At 49.8% G+C, this 24,155-nt stretch overlaps 1 protein-coding gene across 1 annotated transcript in view; it reads right to left on the bottom strand.

The window, feature by feature from the left end:
• The window catches only part of SEMA7A (semaphorin 7A (John Milton Hagen blood group)), a 75,282-nt gene that overhangs the window by 3,631 nt on the left and 47,496 nt on the right, over positions 1-24,155 (bottom strand). Inside the window, exons 4-12 of the mRNA XM_060259989.1 lie at positions 23,446-23,541; positions 22,162-22,246; positions 19,482-19,586; positions 15,034-15,179; positions 13,309-13,487; positions 9,797-9,905; positions 7,278-7,464; positions 5,630-5,745; positions 3,091-3,242 (exon numbers count right to left, since the gene is read on the bottom strand). Coding sequence (XP_060115972.1) covers positions 3,091-3,242; positions 5,630-5,745; positions 7,278-7,464; positions 9,797-9,905; positions 13,309-13,487; positions 15,034-15,179; positions 19,482-19,586; positions 22,162-22,246; positions 23,446-23,541 — 1,175 coding nt within the window. The remainder of the gene's footprint in view (positions 1-3,090; positions 3,243-5,629; positions 5,746-7,277; positions 7,465-9,796; positions 9,906-13,308; positions 13,488-15,033; positions 15,180-19,481; positions 19,587-22,161; positions 22,247-23,445; positions 23,542-24,155) is intronic.

Here is a 24,155-nt window from a genome sequence, read left to right as displayed (position 1 = left end):
AGCTTATAGGGGTCTTAGCCCAGGGGGTACTGGAAGCTCCAGGAGGATTGGTTACATCCTATTAAGGCCACGCACCCCTGATGTAGCCAATCCTCCAAGAGCTTATAGGGGTCTTAGCCCAGGGGGTACTGGAAGCTCCAGGATGATTGGTTACATCAGGGGTGTGTGGCCTAACAGGCAAAGGCGCTCCTGCTACAAAAAAACCCCAAACTGGTCTGGTGCTTTGACTCTCAAAAATTTGTAGTCTGAAACTCTTGTTGATCTTTAAAGCACGACTGGATTCAAGTCTTAAGTGTTGTACTAGCAGACCAACACGGCTACCCTATGCAACCAGCTTCATGATGTGGACTCCGTCCCAGGCAAGCTCATACTGGAATAAATGCTGTTAGTCTTTGTCCGGTTTTACAAGTTTCATCCCTTAGGTCATGACGGGGTTACGTTGAAGCTTCTGCAAGCCAATTAACAGGAAATTGAGCATAGAATCCATTAGGTGTAGAGTTGATTCTTCCCACCAATAAAGCGGGGGGGGGGGGGTGAGGTTTTATTCTTAATGAGGAGTACTGCGTACAATTCTGGTCACCACACCTCAAAAAAGGATATTATGGCATTGGAAAAAGTGTAGAAAAGGGCAACTAGAATGATTAAAGGTTTGGAACACTTTCCCTATGAAGAAAGGTTAAAACGCTTGGGGCTATTCATCTTCGAGAAACATCGACTGCGGGGTGACATGATAGAGGTTGACAAAATTATGCATGGGATGAAGAGGGTAGAGAGAGAAGTACTTTTTTCCCTTTCTCACAATACAAGAACTCGTGGGCATTCAATGGAATTGCTGAGCAGTCAGGTTAAAACAGATAAAAGGAAGTCCTTCTTCACCCAAAGGGTGATTAACCTGTGGAATTCACTGCCACAGAAGGTGGTGGCGGCTACAAGCATGGCCACCTTCAAGAGGGGTTTAGATAAAAATATGGAGCAGAGGTCCATCAGTGGCTATTAGCCACAGTGTGTGTGTGTGTGTGTGTGTGTATATTGGCCACTGTGTGACACAGAGTGTTGAACTGGATGGGCCATTGGCCTGATCCAACATGGCTTCTCTTATGCTCTTATGTTTTTATGTTCTTAGGTGATCATAAGATCGACTGTTGGCTAATCGATATATTGGAGATCATTCCTGCTCTTCTGCATGTACGCAAAGGGTGGAGCTTTGGAGGGAAACTTCCATCCCTTCCTTCTTAGGGTGAGAAGGAACAAGGAACAGGATGGAGTTGATCAGAACGAGAAGGGTGAGTTAGTTATACTGTTGTTTTTTGCTTTCCACGTAATCCTTTCCCTACGTTTGAAGTAAACTTTTCCACAGAAGTTAAATACATGTGTGTCTGTGCTGCATTATTCCACTGCAACTTAATTTACTCAGCTAAATATCAAACAGTCTTTGGCTCAGTTAAAAACCATGGTAAGTAGCGATTTTGTGTACTCTGCGTGGCATATTTGAAGTGCTGTAGAAACAGAGAGGTCGCCCTTGGGAAAAGTGATCAAAAATCTTTGTGTATGATGACTCTCAGTAATTGGGGGGGAAAGGAGCCTTGGGAGGGCGGGGTTTGGGGAGGGGAGGGGCCTCATGTCCTAGAGTCCACCCTCCAAAGCAGCCATTTCTCCAGGGGAGCTGGTCTCTACTGTCCGGCAATCGGCTGTAATAGTGGGAGATCTCCAGCCCCACCTGGAGGATGGCAACCCCAACGCGACAGCCAACGAGCAGTCGGGCCACCTTGTATTTCTTTGTAGTGAAGCTGGCTTGCTCCAACAGCCGCATGAAGCTTTGGCTGAGTTTAGGAAAGATCAAAGCATCAAGAAAGTAGAACTTTGGTTTTTGGGAGGGATATTTTTGTATTTTTAGGTGCACATGTGTGCCCTGTGGTGCAGAGGGGTAAAGCCGCAGTACTGCAGTCTGAACCCTCTGCTCATGACCTGAGTTCGATCCCAGCAGAAGCTGGTTCAGGTAGCCGGCTCCAGGTGGACTCAGCCTTCCATCCTTCCGAGGTCGGTCAAATGAGTCCCCAGCTTGCTGGGGGGAAAGTGTAGAGGACTAGGGAAGGCAATGGGCAAACCACACCATAAAAAGTCTGCCCTGAAAACGTCATGATGCGATGTCACCCAAGCCGGAAACGACTGGTGCTTGCACAGGGGACTACCTTTACCTTTATTTTTGTATTTTTAGGTGTATTTGTAGCTGTGTTTGCATACACCTGGAAGTCACGGTGACTTCTGGTGACTGACCCCTACTGGGCGGCCTGGAGGATAATCAGAGAGGTGGCTGAATAAAGTCTGCCCTTGCCTCCCAGCTCTGGTATTCCAAGGAGGCCTCCATCCAACTACTTGCTAGAGTCGGCCTTGCTTAGCTTCCAAGAGCTGATGAGATCAGGCCTGCCTGGGCTATCCGGGTCAGGGAAGAAAGCAGAACTTTCGATGAGGGACTAGGAAGCCACCTTGGCCAGACCCTGAGAAGTCATGCTGAGCATGGGAGAGGTATGAGAAGAAAGAAGGGAGCTGAAAAAGAATGAGTGAAGCTCCACATCAGGGAGAAGGGAGCTGAAAAAGAATGAGTGAAGCTCCACATCAGGGAGAACAGAGCTGAAAAAGAATGAGTGAGGCTCCACATCAGGGAGAAGGGAGCTGAAAAAGAATGAGTGAAGCTCCACATCAGGGAGAAGGGAGCTGAAAAAGAATGAGTGAAGCTCCACATCAGGGAGAAGGGAGCTGAAAAAGAATGAGTGAAGCTCCACATCAGGGAGAAGGGAGCTGAAAAAGAATGAGTGAAGCTCCACATCAGGGAGAACGGAGCTGAAAAAGAATGAGTGAAGCTCCACATCAGGGAGAAGGGAGCTGAAAAAGAATGAGTGAAGCTCCACATCAGGGAGAAGGGAGCTGAAAAAGAATGAGTGAAGCTCCACATCAGGGAGAAGGGAGCTGAAAAAGAATGAGTGACGCTCCACATCAGGGAGAAGGGAGCTGAAAAAGAATGAGTGAAGCTCCACATCAGGGAGAACGGAGCTGAAAAAGAATGAGTGAAGCTCCACATCAGGAGGGGCATACCTGGTGGTATAAACCGAGGTGCATTTCTTATCGATCCACCCACAGTAGGGATCTCTCGCCAGGACGCAGCTCTCACAGTTGTCCTTATAAACCTCACACATGGCCAACGGCAGCTCAACCACCTCGTTCTCCGAAGCCACGAGCAGCACGTTCTGGAGAAAAACCAAAGAAGAACTTGCGTACAGCAAACGCTTCCTAGCGTGGTCTAGGAGACCATCTGTGTCAATCCTCTAAGGGCCTTCTAAGCCAATCCTGCACCCAGATTGCATCAGTCAGCACGTAGAAGCAATCATCTCTGCTCCTTGCATGCTGGTTTGGGGCAGCGGTTAAGTGTGCGGACTCTTATCTGGGAGAACCGGGTTTGATTCCCCACTCCTCCACTTGCAGCTGCTGGAATGGCCTTGGGTCAGCCAGAGCTCTCGCAGAACTGTTTTTGAAAGGGCAGCTTCTGGGAGAGCTCTCTCAGCCCCACCCACCTCACAGGGTGCGGGGAGAAAGGTAAAGGATATTGTGAGCCACTCTAAGACTCAGAAAAAAGGGCAGGATACAAATCTAACTTCTTCTTCCACGTTAGGGTTGCCAGGTGAGGTGAGGCTCCAGGATAGAGGAGGAAAGAAACGCAACTGAACTCGAGTGAATTTCAGCCATCACATTTAAAGGGACCGTGCGCCTTTTAAATGCCTTCCCTCCACTGGAAATAATGGAGGATAAGGGACATCTTCTTTTGGGGCAAGCAGAATTAATCCTCCAGTTCCAATCTTTTTGAAATTGGGGGAGGGGGGGTTGAGGAGAGGCTGCAGCAGCTGTGGAGTGTTGTGAGCAAAAATTCTTCTTTGTGAGCGACTGGCATGAAAGTTGTCCATTAGTTTGCTCTGGGGCCACTTTTCCTGAGCCAAGACAAAACTGTGTGAGCTGGAAGCTAAAAAACTGTGAGCTAGCTCACACTCACTCAGCTTAAGAGGGAACGCTGCAGCAGCTGTGCTGAAATTTTGATGCCTCTGCCCGGGGCTCTTTTTGTAGCAGGAACTCCTTTGCATATTAGACCACACCCTCCAGATGTAGCCAATCCTCCTGAAGTTGACCGTAGGCCCTATAAGAAGAGCCCTGTAAGCTCTTGGAGGACTGGCTACATCAGGGGGGAGTGGCCTAATATGCAAAAGCGTTCCTGCTACAAAAAAGCCCTGCCTTTGCCTAAAAAAACAGTCCGCCCCGCCCCAGCTGAGATACCCACAGATCGATTCTCCATTATACCTAATGAGGACCAGTCTCTGAAGGGTATAATGGAGCACCCAGTGGCCATCCCCCCTCCCCTTTCTGATAGCCCTGAAGGCGGGGAGGGGCTCCAAACCAGGGGATCCCCCACTCCCAACTAGGGACTGGCAACCCTATTCCAAGTCCTTGCATATACTTGCACTAAATGGTTCCCTAGAGCTCTGATGGGCCGACAGACAATCTCCTTCCAGGCGGCCTCTCTCAACCCAATTTGACCGCGAAAGGGTCTTAGAACATAAGAACATAAAAGAAGCCATGTTGGATCAGGCCAGTGGTCCCTCCAGTCCAACACTCTGAGTCACATAAGAACATAAGAGAAGCCATGTTGGATCAGGCCAGTGGTCCCTCCAGTCCAACACTCTGTGTCACAGAAGAACATAAGAGAAGCCATGTTGGATCAGGCCAGTGGCCCATCCAGTCCAACACTCTGTGTCACAGAAGAACATAAGAGAAGCCACGTTGGATCAGGCCAATGGCCCCTCCGGTCCAACACTCTGTGTCACCTAAGAACATAAGAGAAGCCATGTTGGATCAGGCCAACGGCCCATCCAGTCCAACGCTCTGTGTCACATAAGAACATAAAAGAAGCCATGTTGGATCAGGCCAATGGCCCCTCCAGTCCAACGCTCTGTGTCACATAAGAACATAAGAGAAGCCATGTTGGATCAGGCCAATGGCCCCTCCAGTTCAAGACTCTGTGTCACACAGTGGCCAAAACAACCCAGGGGCCATCAGGAGGTCCATCCGTGGGGCCAGGACACTAGAGGTCCTCACACTGTTGCCCCTATCAAGCACCAAGAATACAGAGCATCACTGCCCCAGACATGAGAAGCCATGTTGGATCAGGCCAATGGCCCATCCAATCCAACACTCTGTGTCACACAGTGGCCAAAACAACCCAGGGGCCATCAGGAGGTCCATAACTAGGGCCAGGACACTAGAAGTCCTCGCACTGTTGCCCCTCCCAAGCACCGAAAGGCAAAGGTAGTCCCCTGTACAAGAATCAGTCATTTCTGACTCTGGGGTGAAATCATATCACAGCAGACTTTTTACGGGGTGGTTTGCCATTGCCTTCCCCAGTCATCTACCCTTTCCCCCCACAAAGCTGGGGACTCATTTTACCGACCTCGGCAGGATGGAAGGCTGAGTCAACCTGAGCCGGCTACCTGAACCCAGCTTCCACCAGGATCGAACTCAGGTTGTGAGCAGAGATTGGACTGCAGTACTGCAGTTTAACCACTCTGTGCCACGGGGTAGTATGTCTTACCTTGGTACTGTCCAAAACCATGGACTGGATAGCGGCAGGGATTGCAAAAGGCTGGATCTCCAGGATATTCATGGGGCCGTCCGGTAAACTGACAATCTTATGGATGGTTCCGTTCTCTGCACAAAGAGAGAAGCAGGGGAAAGGTGTGTGTGTAGGGGGGGCATTTAGAAGGTAGGATGGTCTGCTGGCCTGGCAGAGATCCAAGCTAAGAGAGGAGGGGCAATATGGTTGGGGGGCGACGTTCCCTCTGGTTTTCCTCCTGACTGAGCGGAGCAGTTCCCATCCTGAGCAGAATATAATTGCCATGATCTTCCATCCAAGAACTATCAGGGCCAAGACGGCTTAGCTTCCAAGATCTAATGAGATGGGGCTAGCCTGGACCATCTAGATCAGGGGTGGCCAAACTTTCTTAACACAAGAGCCATGTAGAATAAATGTTAGACGTTTTAGAGCCACAATACATGAACGTCAGAGGAAGGAAGGAAGGAAGGAAGGAAGGAAGGAAGGAAGGAAGGAAGGAAGGAAGGAAGGAAGGAAGGAAGGAAGGAAGGAAGGAAGGAAGGAAGGAAGGAAGGAAGGAAGGAAGGAAGGAAGGAAGGAAGGAAGGAAGGAAGGAAGGAAGGAAAATAGATTTTGGGGGGAGAAAGAGGTGGAAAGAAAGCAACTTTAACTTTAAATGTGTTCTCCAAGCCAGCCAAAGGGAGCCACACAATATGTGTGAAAGAGCTACATGCGGCTCCTGAGCTGCAGGTTGGCCACCCCTGGTCTAGATCAAGGCAAGAGACATTCAAAGGTGGTTTTCCCAGTGCCTGCCTCTGCGTAGCAACCCTGGACTTCCTTGGTGGTCTCCCATCCAAACGCTAATCGGGACCAACGCTGCTTAAGATCAGGCTAGCCTCGGCCATCCAGGTTATGGCCTCCAAAAATTAGATATGTTATTCCAGATTAGAAACCCTCTCCACTGTAAGTAACATGCTGCTTTTGTCACCCACGCACACACGTCTTCATTGTTCACAGTACAAACGCCACACCTGCTTTGCTTCACCCTGAAGCTACCAAACTCTTTTGTCCTATCGAGAAAGATTCTTGGGGCATAATGCGGTGTGGAAAACGATGAATAAATCATCAAGGTTGAGCGTGAACACACATGCCTTTTTATGGGACTCTCATCTGGGAGAACCGGGTTTGATTCCCCACTCCTCCGCTTGCAGCTGCTGAAATGGCCTGGGGTCAGCCATAGCTCTCATAGGAGTTATCCTTGAAAGGATGGCTTCTGTCAGAGCTACAGTATCTCAGCCCCTCCCACCTCACAGGGTGACTGTTGTGGAGGAAGAAGGTAAAGGAGATTGTGAGCCGCTCTGGGTCTCTGAGATTCAGAATGGAGGGCGGAATATAAATCCAATGTTGGCATCTTCTTTAAAAGACTCATTTTATAGATTCTGTCTTCTTCCAAGAAGCTTAGAGTGCCAAACGTTTTATGCTTCCCTGTTATCCTTACAACAGGCATGTCTAACTAGGTTCAATAAGAGAGAAAATGAACCACACAGGATCAACAAGCGTGGAGGCTGAGTGGGGATTCAAGCCCCAACCTACATCCGGGACTTAACCACTTTATCACACCAATTATTGTAAGCAGGAGACATGATACCTGTAGTCAAGTAAAGGACGTTGTACACCTGCTCATCCGCCGCCTGGACTGAGTGGACCACAACTTTCTGGTAGCGATGCTTGTTGTGAAATAAAATGTCTCTCGGCTTCACCTTCTGCTCCATTTCAGGGTGATTGGTGCCCACTTTCTGGGTATAAGCAGGAGTCGGCTTCCCTTCTCTGATACACTGTCAAGAGGAAACAGGAATGATGCCCTCAGATTCCAATAGTAACAGGGATTTTAGTCCAGCAGCACCATAGAGGGCCCAGCAAAGAGAGCCCAGCTCCTGAAATCAACATGACCTGCATCTGGTGATCCCCTTCTCATCTGGTGATCCCCTTCTCAATATGACCTGCATCTGATGATTCCTTTCTCAACATGACCTGCATCTGGTGATCCCCTTCTCAACATGACCTGCATCTAGTGATCCCCTTCTCATCTGGTGATCCCCTTCTCAATATGACCTGCATCTGATGATTCCTTTCTCAACATGACCTCTATCTGGTGATCCCCTTCTCAACATGACCTGCATCTAGTGATCCCCTTCTCATCTGGTGAGCCCCTTCTCAATATGACCTGCATCTGGTGATTCCTTTCTCAACATGACCTCCATCTGGTGATTCCTTTCTCCCCATGACCTCCATTTGGTGATCCCCTTCTCAACATGACCTGCATCTAGTGATCCCCTCCTCATCTGGTGATCCCCTTCTCAATATGACCTGCATCTGGTGATTCCTTTCTCAACATGACCTGCATCTGGTGATCCCCTTCTCACCTGGTGATCCCCTTCTAAACACGACCTGCAAATATCCAAGCTTATTTAAATCCAACAGGCAAATGATATTCACAGGGGTGGAATTCTAGCAGAAGCTCCTTTGCCTAGGAGGAGCTCCTTGTAAGCTCTTGGAGGATTGGCTACATCAGGGGTGTGTGGCCTAATATGCAAAGGAGCTCCTGCTAGAATTCCATCCCTGTATATTCGTGTGTGTAAAGCGCCACCAAGTCACTTTATGGCGACCCCGTTAAGTTTTCAAAGCAAGACACAAACAGAGGTGGCTTGCCATTGCCTGCCTCTGCATAGCAAACCTTGGACTTCCCCATCCAAGTCACAGCAAGGCCATCCTTGATTAGCTTCTGAGATCTGACAAGATCGTGCTAGCCTGGCCCATCCAAATCAGGGTGAGGCAGCTGATACCCTATGCTAATTGCCCTTTAGATCTGAATCAGTGTATATATGAGACAGAGGCATGGAATCCCTAAAAATTTCTTAGGCGCCCAACTATACATTAAGGCATTTGCGGGTCTTGTCATAGAGTCTTACCACCACCATTTTAGAAGTGGAAGTTCCTGGTGGAAATTTCTTTTAACAGTGCCATGGGGGGCCCGATTCAGCACGGGACCACAGTTTCCCCAGGTGGAAACAGCGCCAGAAGGGGGTAATTATCAAAGAACAGCAAGTCCTCATACCAGAGTCACATAACACAGAGCTCTTGAACTCACATTCTTATGGGAAGCTCCATCTAGATGCCGATGGTCCATCTAGCTGGAACATCCGTGAGCCGTTCTTATGGGAAGCGAGAAGCAAAACACCATTAATCATTTATCGGAACTACTTCCGCTCAAACCGACTGAGATGCAGTCCATTCGTTCACTTAGGTCGAGCTGAATATCAATCTGCGCGAGGTGGAAGTTGTGCCGATAAGCGTGGCAGGATTATAAGCGAGGCTGGGCATTTCTGGAAAGCGGCCTGAATTAGCTCGTGCCTCTGTGTTTGGTTTTCTCTCCCATAAGGCTTTGCGTGATTAGCTAGTGTCATATGCCTCTCTCGGGCCTGACAAAGTCCTCAGCTCTATGTTTCTGAGTTTCAGTTTCAGCCTTGAGCCGTAACATCTCTGATAATGGGGTATGTGACTCCAGGGAGGGTGCTGGGTGTTTCGAACTCTGCTCAGAGTTCCCCTGATAAGCAAAGGGGAGGGTTTAGGTTTCACCATTTCTTGATTGATAGCTACTCTGGATTCTAAAGGTATATTATTTATGTATTTATTTAAGTATATTTCTATTCCGCCCATTCCCCGTAGGGCTCTATTCCAGGGGTTCCCCACCCCTGGAATAGAGCCTGCCCCATCCTCTCGACTGGGTATTCCAATACCAAAACTACTCAACTTGGTAATCCAAGGAGGTCCCCCGTCCAAGTCCTTGCCAGAGTCGAGCCAGACAGGATCGGGGTTGCCTGGACTATCCAGGTCAGGGCAGAATTTTTGGAAATTTAATTGAGTAACAAAATATATTTTGACCTGATTTTTGCACCAATGGCCTTGGCCCTATTTTTTTTTTTATCTCCTGCGGCTGGTGCGGCTCTCTATTTCCTTGGTGCCATTCAGAGCATGAGTCGTGCATGTCTCAGCTTTGATGGAATATCTCGCCTCTAAGCGGAGCTTCCCCCTTCGGCCCAGAGTCCTGTTTTCAATAGCAGCTGGCTAGGCAGACGCCAGAACGGAGTCCGCAAGCCGGGTCCTTACCGTCCCAGGCCTCAAACCGGGAAATGCACCAGTGAAATCCAAGAGAGGCGACGTTTCAAAGATTTTCGTAATGTCTCCGACAGAATAGACGCAGACCGCAGAATAGCCCCTGTGGGTGAGAAGAAGCAGCAGGTGGTCAGGCCTATGGGTGAGAGCCAGTTTGGTGTCGCGGTTAAGTACGCGGACTCTTGTCTGGGAGAGCCGGGTTTGATTCCCCCCTCCTCCACTTGCAGCTGCTGGAATGGCCTCGGGTCAGCCGTAGCTCTGGCAGAGGTTGTCCTTGAAAGGGCAGCTGCTGTGAGAGCCCTCTCAGCCCCACCCACCTCACAGGGTGTCTGTTGTGGGGGAGGAAGGTAAAGGAGATTGTGAGCCGCTCTGAGACTCTTCGGAGTGGAGGGCGGGATATAAATCCAATAGCTTCATCTACCTCACAGGGTGTCTGTTGTGGGGGAGGAAGGGAAAGGAGATTGTGAGCCGCTCTGAGACTCTTCAGAGTGGAGGGCGGGATATAAATCCAATATCTTCATCTACCTCACAGGGTGACTGTTGTGGGGGAGGAAGGGAAAGGAGATTGTGAGCCGCTCTGAGACTCTTCGGAGTGGAGGGCGGGATATAAATCCAATATCTTCATCTACCTCACAGGGTGTCTGTTGTGGGGGAGGAAGGGAAAGGAGATTGTGAGCTGCTCTGAGACTCTTCGGAGTGGAGGGCGGGATATAAATCCAATATCTTCATCTACCTCACAGGGTGTCTGTTGTGGGGGAGGAAGGTAAAGGAGATTGTGAGCTGCTCTGAGACTCTTCGGAGTGGAGGGCGGGATATAAATCCAATATCTTCATCTACCTCACAGGGTGTCTGTTGTGGGGGAGGAAGGTAAAGGAGATTGTGAGCCGCTCTGAGACTCTTTGGAGTGGAGGGCGGGATATAAATCCAATATCATCATCATCTTCTTCTTTGCGGGGCACAATTCCTGCCGCGTGATGTTGCCAACCTCCTACTGAGCCCTAGAGCTCTCTCAGCATTACAGCTGGTCTCCAGACAACGGAGAGCAGTTCCTCTGGAGAAAACAGCTGCTTTGGAATGTAGATTCTACGGCGTTACGCTCTGCTGAGGTCCCGCCCTCCCCAAACCCCACCTCCCCAGGCTCCGCCCCCCCAATCGTCCAGGAGTTTTCCAACCTAGGGCTGGAAACTCTACCTGTACGCAACACGGTCAAGCCAGGTTCGGTGTCTACAGGGGTGGAATTCTAGCAGGGGCTGCTTTGCATATTAGGCCACACACCCCTGATGGAGCCAATCCTCCAAGAGCTTACAGGGCCCTTAGTACAGGGTCCAGAGATAGAATTCCAGCAGGGGCTCCTTTGCATATTAGGCCACACACCCCTGATGTAGCCAATCCTCCAAGAGCTGACAGGGCTCTTAGTACAGGGTCCAGAGATAGAATTCCAGCAGGGGCTCCTTTGCATATTAGGCCACACACCCCTGATGGAGCCAATCCTCCAAGAGCTTACAAAAAAGGAGCCTTGTAAGCTGTCGGAGGATTGGCTACATCAGGGGTGCGTGGTCTAATACGCAAATGTGCTCCTGCTAGAATTCCACCCCTGGGTGTCTACCAGCAGACCCTGGTGAGGGGGATTTTTCTACCCCATAATAGAAGCTTTTCACAGCATGGAGATCAATAATACCAGTTGGTAAACGACATTCCCTGTCAAGTCTCTGTTAAAGGGGACGGACATTTCCTGCTCGCCGGTTAGTTGTCAACAGGGTTGTCAACCTCCAGGTGGCACCTGGAGATCCCCCTGCTATTACTATTGATGACCAAGATCAGTTCCCCTGGAGAAAATGGCTGCTTTGGAGGGTGGAGTCAACAGTATTGCACCTCACTGAGGTCCCTCCCCTTCCCAAACTCCCCACCCTCCTCGGGCTCCACCTGCAAGATCTCGAGGCAAGAACGTAAGAGAAGCCATGTTGCGTCAGGCCAGTGGCCCATCCAGTTCAACACTCTGTGTCACACAGTGGCCAAAAATCCCAGGTGGCATCAGGAGGTTCACAAGTGGGGCTAGAAGCCCTTCCGATTTGCCCCCCCCCAGCACAAGAATACAGAGCGTCACTGCCCCCAGACAGAGAGCTCCAACAATAAGCTGTGACTAACAGCCACTGATGGACCTCTGCTCCATATGCTTATCCATTCCGCTCCAGAGCTGGCTGCCCTAGTGGCCAAATTCCTACCGCCAGCACTCAGCATCAGGCAGAAATGTCCATCAAGATGAGACCTCCTCGCTGTAGCGTGGCAGTGCAAAGTTCCTTGAAGTCACAGCTGGCATACGGTGATCCCACGGGGGTTTTGAAGGCAAGAGACATTTAGAAGTGGTTTGCCGTTGCCTGCCTCTGTATCACAACCCTGGTCTCCCTTGGTGGTCTCCCACCCAAGTACTAACCAGGAACGACCCTGCTTAGCTTCCGAGATCTGATGAGATCGGGCTAGCCCGGGCCGTCTAGGTCAGGGTCTCGCTGCATACGGGGCCGGCCCTGCTGCTAGGCAAACTAGGTGACTGCCTAGAGCACCTGCCTTCTGGGGGCACCAAATTGGGCACCCCTAATGTGACTTGGTCAGGGGTGGAATTCTAGCAGAAGCTCCTTTGCATATTAGACCACACCCTCCGGATGTAGCCAATCCTCCTGGAGAGCCAGTTTGGTGTAGTGGTTAAGTGCGCAGACTCTTATCCGGGAGAGCCGGGTTCGATTCCCCACTCCTCCACTTGCACCTGTTGGAATGGCCTTGGGTCAGCCATAGCTCTGGCAGGCGTTGTCCTTAAAAGGGCAGCTGCTGTGAGAGCCCTCTCAGCCCCACCCACCTCACAGGGTGTCTGTTGTGGGGGAGGAAGGGAAAGGAGATTGTGAGCCGCTCTGAGACTCTTCGGAGTGGAGGGCGGGATATAAATCCAATATCTTCATCTACCTCACAGGGTGTCTGTTGTGGGGGAGGAAGGTAAAGGAGATCGTGAGCCGCTCTGAGACTCTTCGGACTGGAGGGCGGGATATAAATCCAATATCGTCATCTACCTCACAGGGTGTCTGTTGTGGGGGAGGAAGGGAAAGGAGATTGTAGGCTGCTCTGACTGTCTGTCCTTGAAAGGGCAGCTGCTGTGAGAGCCCTCTCCATCCCCACCCACCTCACAGGGTGTCTGTTGTGGGGGAGGAAGGGAAAGGAGATCGTGAGCCGCTCTGAGACTCTTCGGAGTGGAGGGCGGGATATAAATCCAATATCATCTTCTTCTTCTTACAGTAGGCCCTGTATGAAGAGCCCTGTAAGCTCTTGGAGGATTGACTACATCAGGGGTGCGTGGTCTAATATGCAAAGGAGCCCCTGCTAGAATTCCACCCCTGGATTTGGTGACGTTATCAGTGTGGGGGAGGGTGTCCGGAAGTTAGCCTTGCCTAGGGTGCCTGACAGTCTAGGCTTGGCCCTAGCTGTATACACGGGGGGGGGGGGGGCGGCCTGCTTTCACTCACCACTCATTTGAAAACAACCCATATATCTTCGTTTCGGCCCAGTCCTCAGAGTGGACAACGAAGATGTCTTGCACGAGATGGAAGTGGCGGTCAGTCTTGTTGTCAAAGCAGTGCATCGTGGACTTCAGGAAGGTCGACCACTTGGAAGAAGACAAGCCGCCGGTGCCTCCTCCGTCTCCCTGCAGAAATGAGAAAGAAAACAGCTGTTAGGGCAAAGCCCGAGTCCAGGGACACCTTGAAGACCAACCAAGTTTTATTCACGGTATGAGCTTCTGTGTGCACGCGCACTTCGTCAGATGCGGTGAAATAGAATGTCCTCAACCATCACATATAGCAGAAGTGGCCACATAAAATAAACATCAGATGTTTGAGAGCCGCAAAGAAGGTAGGAAGGAAGGAAGGGAGGGAGGGAGGGAGGGAGGTGGGGGAAAAGCACCTTTAAATGCATTTTCCAAGCTGGCTTGGCTTGGAGAAGTGATTTAGCACATCAGAGCCACAGGATGGGTACATGGTGGCCCAGTGCTGACCCCTTTCAGGCCTGCAGTGCAGACGACAGATGTCCCCGCAAACAGGAAGGATCAGCCACTGCAAACTGTCTCCCTGTGCCCTCTTCTTTTTAAAGTAAACCAACTTCCACCCTTTCCGTTTCATCTGAAAAACCAAAGATAGGATGCAGAGATTCATTTTCCATGTGCAACACCGACGCTCTATCCACTCAGCTAGAGACACCGGGGATTGGATTTGGGACCCTCTACATGCAATACAAAAGCTCTATCTGCAAAGAACAGAAGAGAAGCCATGTTGGATCAGGCCAATGGCCCATCCAGTCCAACACTCTGTGTCACATAAGAACATAAGAGAAGCCATGTTGGATCAGGCCAGTGGCCCATCCAGTCCAACACTCTGTGTCACATAAGAACATAAGAGAAGCCATGTTGGATCAGGCCAGTGGCCCATCCAGTCCAACACTCTGTGTCACATAAGAACATAAGAGAAGCCATGTTGGATCAGGCCAGTGGCCCATCCAGTCCAACACTCTGTGTCACATAAGAACATAAGAGAAGCCATGTTGGATCAGGCCAGTGGCCCATCCAGTCCAACACTCTGTGTCACATAAGAACATAAGAGAAGCCATGTTGGATCAGGCCAGTGGCCCATCCAGTCCAACACTCTGTGTCACGCAGTGACCAAGAAACCCAGGTGCCATCAGGACGTTCATCAGTGGAGCCAGGACACTAGAAGCCCTCCCACTGTGGCCCCTTCTAAGCATCAAGAATACAGAGCATCACTGCCCCAGACAGAGAGCTAACTAACGACATTTCAGCGCCAACACAATAGCAGTAATAACGTCAGCAACATGTGAGCGCCAATGTAACAACAGTAGCGATGACAAACGAATCTTGAGTGACTAGCCTATCGTTCTGTAAGTTGCTATATTGCTGTTTTTATCATACTGTCTTGTTTTTTAAATTTGAATTGCTGGTTTTAAAATGTTGTTAGCTGCCCCGAGCCCGTAAGAGAAGGGCAGGATACAAATCGAATGAAATAAATAAATAAAATAAACTAGATATGCTGGGTATTGAACTTGGCACCTTTGACATACAAAACGGATGCTCTTCTCCCTGGGCCATGGCCATCCCCTTAACCTCCTTGCAAAGTGTATTTCTCTCCTGCGCCGGCTTGACTGCTATCCGCCCCCCGCCCACTTCACCCCCAGCTCTTTACCGCACATAGCTGAGCCACCCTGGAGATACGTTTCGGTGCTTCCACATTCTTGGACCACTCCGGATTATCCTCCTTGAAGAAGATATAGATTTTGTCCTTGTATGCCTCCTCGTTCTTGATGATGGCCCCCTGCACAAGTTCCGGTTCTGCCAGTGGAGAAGACAGAGCTATGGTGAGATAAGACAGGCAAGAGAATCTCTCCGTTGGGAGAGGGCGGAGCAAAGCCCTGCTACAGGCCGAAGGCATGTCTGAATATAGGAGAAACGACGGGAAAAACCACCCTGACAATGGGCTGCGCACGTACAAATTCGATAAAGAATTCACATCAAATCCTCGGTCTTCTGTTAATGAATTTTGCCGCAATTTCTGTACAAAACAACCGGACTAGACATCAAAGTGTCTCTAAAACAACTAGTATAATAACTTCGCCAATTCATAATACAGGGCAGAAAAGATGCTAGCGGTAACTCACTGATGCAGACTCTCACACTCAGATACAAGAACGGCAACAAGAAGTAACCAGATGTTCACTCGTTTCATATGCAGTCTTCTTTGGGGGTCAATACAGCTTGCCAACCAATCCCTCAGGGCTGGATTAACAATTAGGCCAAGTAGGCACTGGCCTATGGGCCCCCCCACCTTTAGGGGCCCCGGGCCAGCTCCCTCCCCCCGGTTTTCCTCCTGCTTACAGCCCTCCCAGCCTGCATGCGCAGCCAGCAACTGAGCCGCTCTTTGCCCGACTAGCCTGGTGCAGCTGCTGCTGGCGTCCTCGCCAAGTTGGCTTCTCTCTGCCTCTCCCCCACAGCTTTGGAGAAGGGGCCTGCAGGCTGCAGCGGAGGGTGCAGGTGGCAGGGCACATGCTCCCACTCTGAGATGAGTTGCAACGGGGCCCCCCAAGATTTTGACTGTCTAAGGGGCTCCACAGGGTTTAATCCATCCCTGCTACAACTACTACTACTTCCACTATCATCATCTCAGGGCTTTTTTTGTAGCAGGAGCCCCTTTGCATATTAGGCCACGCCCTCCCTGCTGTAGCCAATCCTCCTGGAGCTTATAGTAGGCCCTGTACGAAGAGCCCTGTAAGCTCTTGGAGGACTGGCTACATTAGGGGTGTGTGGCCTAATATGCAAAGGAGCCCCTGCTAGAATTCTATCTCTGGACCCTGTACTAAGAGCCCTGTAAGCTCTTGGAGGTTGGCTCCATTAGGCGTGTGTGGCCTAATATGCAAAGGAGCCCCTGTTAGAATTCTATCTCTGGACCCTGTACTAAGAGCCCTGTAAGCTCTTGGAGGTTGGCTCCATTAGGCGTGTGTGGCCTAATATGCAAAGGAGCCCCTGTTAGAATTCTATCTCTGGACCCTGTAGTAAGAGCCCTGTAAGCTCTTGGAGGTTGGCTCCATTAGGCGTGTGTGGCCTAATATGCAAAGGAGCCCCTGTTAGAATTCTATATCTGGACCCTGTACTAAGAGCCCGTAAGCTCTTGGAGGGTTGGCTCCATTAGGGGTGTGTGGCCTAATATGCAAAGGAGCCCCTGTTAGAATTCTATCTCTGGACCCTGTACTAAGAGCCCTGTAAGCTCTTGGAGGGTTGGCTCCATCAGGGGTGTGTGGCCTAATATACAAAGGAGCCCCTGTTAGAATTCTATCTCTGGACCCTGTACTAAGAGCCCGTAAGCTCTTGGAGGATTGGCTACATTAGGGGTGTGTGGCCTAATATACAAAGGAGCCCTTGCTACAAAAATAAAAAGCAATTATTGTCATCCTCATCATCACCCAATCCCTGTTACCCCAGGGTTCTGGGTGATGTACAACATATATAAAAACCACCAAAAAAAACAATTAAAAGCTAGCTACAGAACATTATAACAGTTTGAAGAAGAAGACGACATTGGATTTATATTCCGCCCTCCACTCAAGAGTCTCAGAGCGGCTCACAATCTCCTTTACCTTCCTCCCCCACAACAGACACCCTGTGAGGTGGGTGGGGCTGAGAGGACTCTCACAGCAGCTGCCCTTTCAAGGACAACCTCTACCAGAGCTATGGCTGACCCAAGGCCATGCTAGCAGGTGCAAGTGGAGGAGTGGGGAATCAAACTTGGTTCTCCCAGATAAGAGTCCACACACTTAACCACTACACCCAACTGGAGTTTGGCACTAATCTCCAAATAAACATTTCCTAATGGGATCCACGAATCATTTGTTAGTTTTCTAAACATGCATAAGATTCCCAGATTCAATGTCGTTGGCATATGGTCCAAGTTAATTGTTTTGTAGACGTTCGATGTCTAGTGTGGATATTTTGTACAGAACGTGTGGCAAAGCTAATTAACACTAAATTGAAATTTTGATGTGAATTCTTTTACTGAATTTGTATGTACACATCACAGCGTTTTTTCTGTCATTTTTGATTTATATAATGTGATCTCATTGTTGTATATAGCCTGAATATAGGTGCATGAGTGAATTCTGCATTCATTCCAGGCAACTAGAAGATTCTGGGCAAGGAAAGAACACATCTGTATCCTGTACGCTGCCAGTAAGAGAAAGATACAGGAAACTGCCTAATCTAACATCCTCTTATTCACAGTCACCAACCTGATGCTTCTAGGGAAGCCAATGAGCAGGGTACCAAAAAAAACCCTCCTTTCTTTGCTGCCCAACAAAGTTTTTTCACAGTGTTGCACGTTCTGATAAGTAATACTAGGTATTAGGCATTATGTTGTTATTTCTGTTTTTTATCTCATACTTCTAATCTTACTTTGTATGGACACTGTACTCTGCTAATCTGTAATTTGGCCAACCTTCTATTGTATTTGTCTATACATGCCAATAAGAGCCCCGTGGCGCAGCGTGGTAAAGCTGCAGTACTGCAGTCGGAGCCCTCTGCTCACGACCTGAGTTCGATTCCAGCGGAAGCTGGGTTCAGGTAGCCGGCTCCAGGTTGACTCAGCCTTCCATACTTCCGAGATCGGTCAAATGAGTACCCAGCTTGCTGGGGGAAAGTGTAGAGGACTGGGGAAGGCAATGGCAAACCGCCCCGTAAAAAGTCTGCCATGAAAACGCTGTGAAAGCAACCGACTGGTGCTTGCACAGGGGACCTTTCCTTTTTTTCACCTATACATGCCAATAAAGGCTTGTCAAAAAACCAACAGTGTCCCAGCGGAGGAAAAAACCTGAAAAAGTGCCACCCACCACCTGTTTCCTCCCATTCTGTAGAGAGAAGGCCTCCCACAGAGAGGTAGCGAGCAGAACTTCCCGTCACCCAAGGCTTATTATCACAGGCTCCCCAGGGTGGGAGAGAATCCTCCTTCCGTTACGCACATTAGCTAGAACACACCTGTTTTGCTCTCTGCAGCAAGCAGCTCAGAATGGGCTATTTATAAACTGGCTGATTTTTTGCTCCATGGATCACGGCACGCACACTAAAGTGCAATCCTCAAAATCTCTTCCATCGCAAGATGTTCCAAACCCCATGACACAGCTTACTTGAGTGGAAAGCCACATGACAAAGAGCGGTGATCTCTTTCCCTCCCTCCCTCCCTCCCGCCTCCTAGGATGTCTCAGATGTCTTTAGCGGAGTCAATTTAATCCTTCGCTTCCCAGTAGCTTCTCTGTTCACGCTTGACCCCCTATTGTTTCCTTGCCCCATGGAATTTTTTTTTTAATAACCCTGTAAGTTAGCAAACACTTGACTCGCATTAAGTACTTTCCTGCAACTAGAATGTCAGTCAGGGAGCCTAGCGGGTGACTTTCTTTTAGATCATGAAGTCCACTAAGGGGTTAATTGGGGTCGTTTGGACCTTAAAGTGGGGGGCAAAATGAAGCTCTCTGCATCTAAGGTACTGCAAACCCTGAATGACCCTCAATGTGAACGTTTGCCCATAAGGCCACAACCCCGGAAGAACGTAAGAGAGGCCATGTTGGGTCAGGCCAATGGTCCACTCAATCTAACACTCTGTGTCACACAGTGGCCAAACCCGAGGGGCCATCAGGAGGCAAACCCCCTGTAAAAGTCTGCCAAGAAAACATTCTGATGTGATGTCACCCCATGGGGAGGGACGGTGGCTCAGTGGTAGAGCATCTGCTTGGGAAGCAGAAGGTCCCAGGTTCAATCCCTGGCATCTCCAAAAAAGGATCCAGGCAAATAGGTGTGAAAAACCTCAGCTTGAGACCCTGGAGAGCTGCTGCCAGTCTGAGTAGACAATACTGACTTTGATGGACCGAGGGTCTGATTCAGTATAAGGCAGCTTCATACATCCATATGTCCATGGGTTGATAACGACCCAGTGCTTTCATAGGGGACTACCTTTACCTCTACCTTTGAGAAGTAATGAGCTCTAGACACTTCTAAGCACTCTTTCGCCCGTGTGTGTTTGTGCTGGGTGGGGGGGAGAAGAAGAGTTAAGGGAAAAAAGGGAAGTCCACCCCAAACAGGACGGGCCATACTCACTGCTCCACAGCTTATCCGAAGAAAAAAGATCCCATGGCCCTCTCACTCGGCGAAAACGAATCAGGTTCTCCCCGTTCTTACTGATGGCTGAGTAGATGTTGTCTTCTACAAGGGAAGAGAGCATGATTTAGGTGGGGGAAGTCAATTTATGGTGATCCTCAGGCGTGGAATTCTGGCAGGAGCACCTTTGCATATTAGGCCACACACCCCTGATGTAGCCAATCCTCCTGGAGCTTACAAAAAAGAGCCCTGTAAGCCCTTGGAGAATTGGCTACATCAGGGGAGTGTGGCCTAATATGCAAAGGAGCTCCTGCTAGAATTCCACCCCTGGTGACCCAGTAGAATTTTCAAGGCAAGAGACATGCAGAGGTGGCTTGCTGTTGCCTACCTCTGAGTCGTGACCCTGGACTTCCTTGGCATTCTCCCATCTGAATACTAACCAGGGCTGACCCTGTCCATCTAGTTCAGCATCCTGTCTCACACAGTGGCCAACCAGTTCTTCTGGAGGGCCAACAGAAGGGCAGAGAGGCCGAGGCCTTCATAAAAACGTAACAATAGCCCTGCTGGATCAGACCAACAGTCCCTCTAGTCCAGCATCTTGTCTCACACAATAGCCAACCAATTCCTCTGGACAGTCAACAACAAGGCATAGAGGCTGAAGCCTTCACAAGAACATCAGAAGAGCCCTGCCGGATCAGCCCAATGGTCCATCTGTTCCAGCATCCTGCCTCACACAGTAGCCAAGCAGTTCTCGTGGAGGGCCAACAACAGGACATAGAGGCGCAGGCCTTCATAAGAACATAGATAGAGCCCTGCTGGGTCAGACCAGGGGCCCATCTAGTCCAGCCTCCTGTCTCACACAGTGGCCAACCAGCTCCTCTGGAGGGCCAACAACAGGGCAGAGAGGTCCAGGCCTTCATAACAAAAGAGCCCTGCTCGACTAGACCAATGGCCCATCCAGTCCAGCGTCCTCATGCAGTGGCCAATCAGTTTCTTTTGGCTGGACAACCACAGAGCATAGAGGCCGAGGTCTTCATAAGAGCGTAAGAAGAGCCCTGCTAGATCAAACCAGTGGTCCATCTAGTCCAGCATCCTGTCACACACAGTAGCCAAGCAGCTCTCATGGAGGGCCACCGACAGGACATAGAGGCGCAGGCCTTCATAAGAACATAGGTAGAGCCCTGCTGGGTCAAACCAGTGGTCCATCCAATCCAGCCTCCTGTCTCACACAGTGGCCAACCAGCTCCTCTGGAGGGCCAACAACAGGGCAGAGAGGTCCAGGCCTTCATAACAAAAGAGCCCTGCTCGACTAGACCAATGGCCCATCCAGTCCAGCGTCCTCATGCAGTGGCCAATCAGTTTCTTTTGGCTGGACAACCACAGAGCATAGAGGCCGAGGTCTTCATAAGAGCGTAAGAAGAGCCCTGCTAGATCAAACCAGTGGTCCATCTAGTCCAGCATCCTGTCACACACAGTAGCCAAGCAGCTCTCATGGAGGGCCACCGACAGGACATAGAGGCGCAGGCCTTCATAAGAACATAGGTAGAGCCCTGCTGGGTCAAACCAGTGGTCCATCCAATCCAGCATCCTGTCTAACACAGTGGCCAACCAGCTCCTCTGGAGGGCCAACAACAGGGCATAAAAGACCAAGCCTTCCCCTGATGTCACCTCCTGGCTCTGGGATTCACAGGATTAGTTCCTCTGAACAAGGAGGCTCCCCTCAGTCACCAGGGCGAGTATTTATTGCTAGACTTCTCCTCCATGAATCTGTCTAATCCCCCTTGAAAGCTGCTTGTTCCTGTGGCCGTCACTATATCCTCTGGCAGCTGATCCCACATTTCCATCACTCCCTGTGTAAAGTAGTAACCTCATGTAATTCTCCAGGGGGCATAAATAAAAGAAAGATGTGCTAAGGATGCTGGACGCATACCATTTCACAGGGGTACGGCACCCCCCCCCCCACAAAAAAAAAAAATAATAACAGCAAAAGTGGTCCTATCCAACAGACAGTTGGCAGGAGGAGTGGCAAAAACTCTAGCAAAGATGTCTGAAGAAGAAGATATTGGATTTATATCCTGCCCTCCACTCTGAAGAGTCTCAGAGCGGCTCACAATCTCCTTTACCTTCCTCCCCCACAACGGACATCCTGTGAGGTAGATGAAGATATTGGATTTATATCCCGCCCTCCACTCCGAAGAGTCTCAGAACGGCTCACAATCTCCTTTACCTTCCTCCCCCACAACAGACACCCTGTGAGGTAGATGAAAATATTGGATTTATATCCTACCCTCCACTCCTAAGAGTCTCAGAGCAGCTCACAATCTCTTTTACCTCTCCCCCCCACAACAGACACCCTGTGAGGTAGATGAAGATATTGGATTTATATCCCGCCCTCCACTCCAAAGAGTCTCAGAGCGGCTCACAATCTCCTTTACCTTCCTCCCCCACAACAGACACCCTGTGAGGTGGGTGGGGCTGGAGAGGGCTCTCACAGCAGCTGCCCTTTCAAGGACAACCTCTGCCAGAGCCATGGCTGACCCAAGGCCATGCTAGCAGGTGCAAGTGGAGGAGTGGGGAATCAAACCCGGTTCTCCCAGATAAGAGTCCACACACTTAACCACTACACCAAACCAGCTCGAGCATTACTGGAGATCAACATCTCCGAAGTTCACAGGCGTACCATAAAACAGGACAAACGAATTTTGTTCCAGGTAAAAGGGGGCCAGCCCCAAAGCTTTAATTCCCGGCTCTTTCTTCCCGTCTACCTGCAGGGAGACAAAAAAGGCAGGGCTGATGAGAAGTTACATCCAGGGAACATTCCACATGGTCTTCGAAAAGCAAACACAATGATCGCATGTCAACTTGGCAATGTCTTTCTTCTCGCACCCGAGCCTCCCTCTGCACTTCAGGACATCTTAGCTACCTTATAGAGAGCCAGTTTGGTGTAGTGGTTAAGTGTGGGGACTCTTATCTGGGAGAACTGGGTTTGATTCTCCACTCCTCCACTTGCAGCTGCTGGAATGGCCTTGGGTCAGCCATAGCTCTCTCAGAGCTGTCCTTGAAAGGGCAGCTTCTGGGAGAGCTCTCTCAGCCTCACCTACCTCACAGGGTATCTGTTGTGGGGGAAGAAGATAAAGGAGATTGTAAGCTGCTTTGATTCAGAGAGAAGGGTGGGGTATAAATCTGCAATTCTTCTTCTTCTTATACTGAGTCGGCCCCTTGGCCTGTCCAAGTCAATATCGCCTGCTCCAACTGGCAGCAGCTCTCCAGGGCCTGTCATAGGTCCTTCACATCACCTGCTACCTGGCCCTTTTAACTGGAGATGCCAGGGATTGAACTGGAACATTCTGCATGCCAAGCGGATGTTCTGCCACTGAGCCAGAGTCTCAGGACAAGATCTTTCCCATCACCTTATTCCTAGTCCCTTTAACTGGAGTTGCTGAGGATTGGGACCTGGGACCTTCTGCATGCCAAGCAGATGCTCTTACCACTGAGCCAAAGTCTCAGGTCAAGGTCTTTCCTATTGCCTGATCCTTTTGACTGGAGGTCCCGGAGATTAAGCCTGGGACCTTCTGCATGCCAAGCAGATGCTCTACCGTTGTAAGCTCCAGGAGCTACATCAGGGGTGCGTGGCCTAATACGCAAAGGAGTTCCTGCTACAAAAAAAGCCCTGGTGAACAAGATGTCATTAGTCCTTAAAGGGCAGCAACTATTTAATTCTTCCTCAGTCAGGTTTTTCAACAGGAGCTGTGTATTCTCGAAGGCCTTATTCTTTCCTGATCTTGGACCGCCTCAAAAAGGAAGAGAGAGGCAGGTGCAGGGCTCCCACCTTCTAGGATGGAGACCACACATAAGAAGCGTCCATATCTGCAAGAACCATTGTTTGGTAGCTGAAAAACAAAGTTCCGTCCATATCTGCAAGAACCATTGTTTGGTAGCTGAAAAACAAAGTTCCGTTACGTACCCAATACCAACAGGTCGGAGAACAGGCGTTACTCCCACAGACCAACAGCTTCCCCTTGAAGTTCGCCACGAGCGTGAGATAGTTTTGAGCGTGTGACTGGGAAAAAAAATAAAGGAAGATGAAGATAAGGGAAAAGAAATTCCCACCCACAACAATGCTGGATCCTCTGGTTCTAAGGACTGCTGAGTCTGGCGGCTGACCTTGCGAGGCCCAGCCCCAGCCAAGTGACCCAAATTTGGCCTGAAACCCAGCTGCTAATCGCACAAAGTCCGGGATTCAGGAGGTAGCCAGAGTCTCCCACAGCGTGGGAAGGAAGGATCATTTGCTGGCTTCAAAGGGCCTTCCAGAAAGAGCTACACTTGAGCTTCTTCTATCTGATAGATACCCCAAGATTACCAACCGAGTAGCCAGATCCCGAATGGCAAATCTCAGGTTTATGGAAATGGCATGGTAGTTAGATAACTGGCGATTACGGTAACTAGATATTAGATGAAACTTTAAACTTATTTTTAATTTTTTAAAAGTATTTTGAAATCTTCAGACCTTGTGTATTGGTATGTTCTTTCCGAACGACTGGGCTTAGGACAGCTATAATAATAAACATTAGCTAGCTTCAAAGAGGGCTCGGATAGTCAGTCAGTTTATTTATACGGCACCAAGTCAACAAGATGACTAATAATTAAACAAATTTAAACGCTGAACGGCAAAAT

The sequence above is a fragment of the Heteronotia binoei genome, chromosome 19, assembly GCF_032191835.1.
Source record: "Heteronotia binoei isolate CCM8104 ecotype False Entrance Well chromosome 19, APGP_CSIRO_Hbin_v1, whole genome shotgun sequence".
Lineage (NCBI taxonomy): Eukaryota > Metazoa > Chordata > Lepidosauria > Squamata > Gekkonidae > Heteronotia > Heteronotia binoei.
This window is presented reverse-complemented; position numbering and strand designations above follow the sequence as displayed.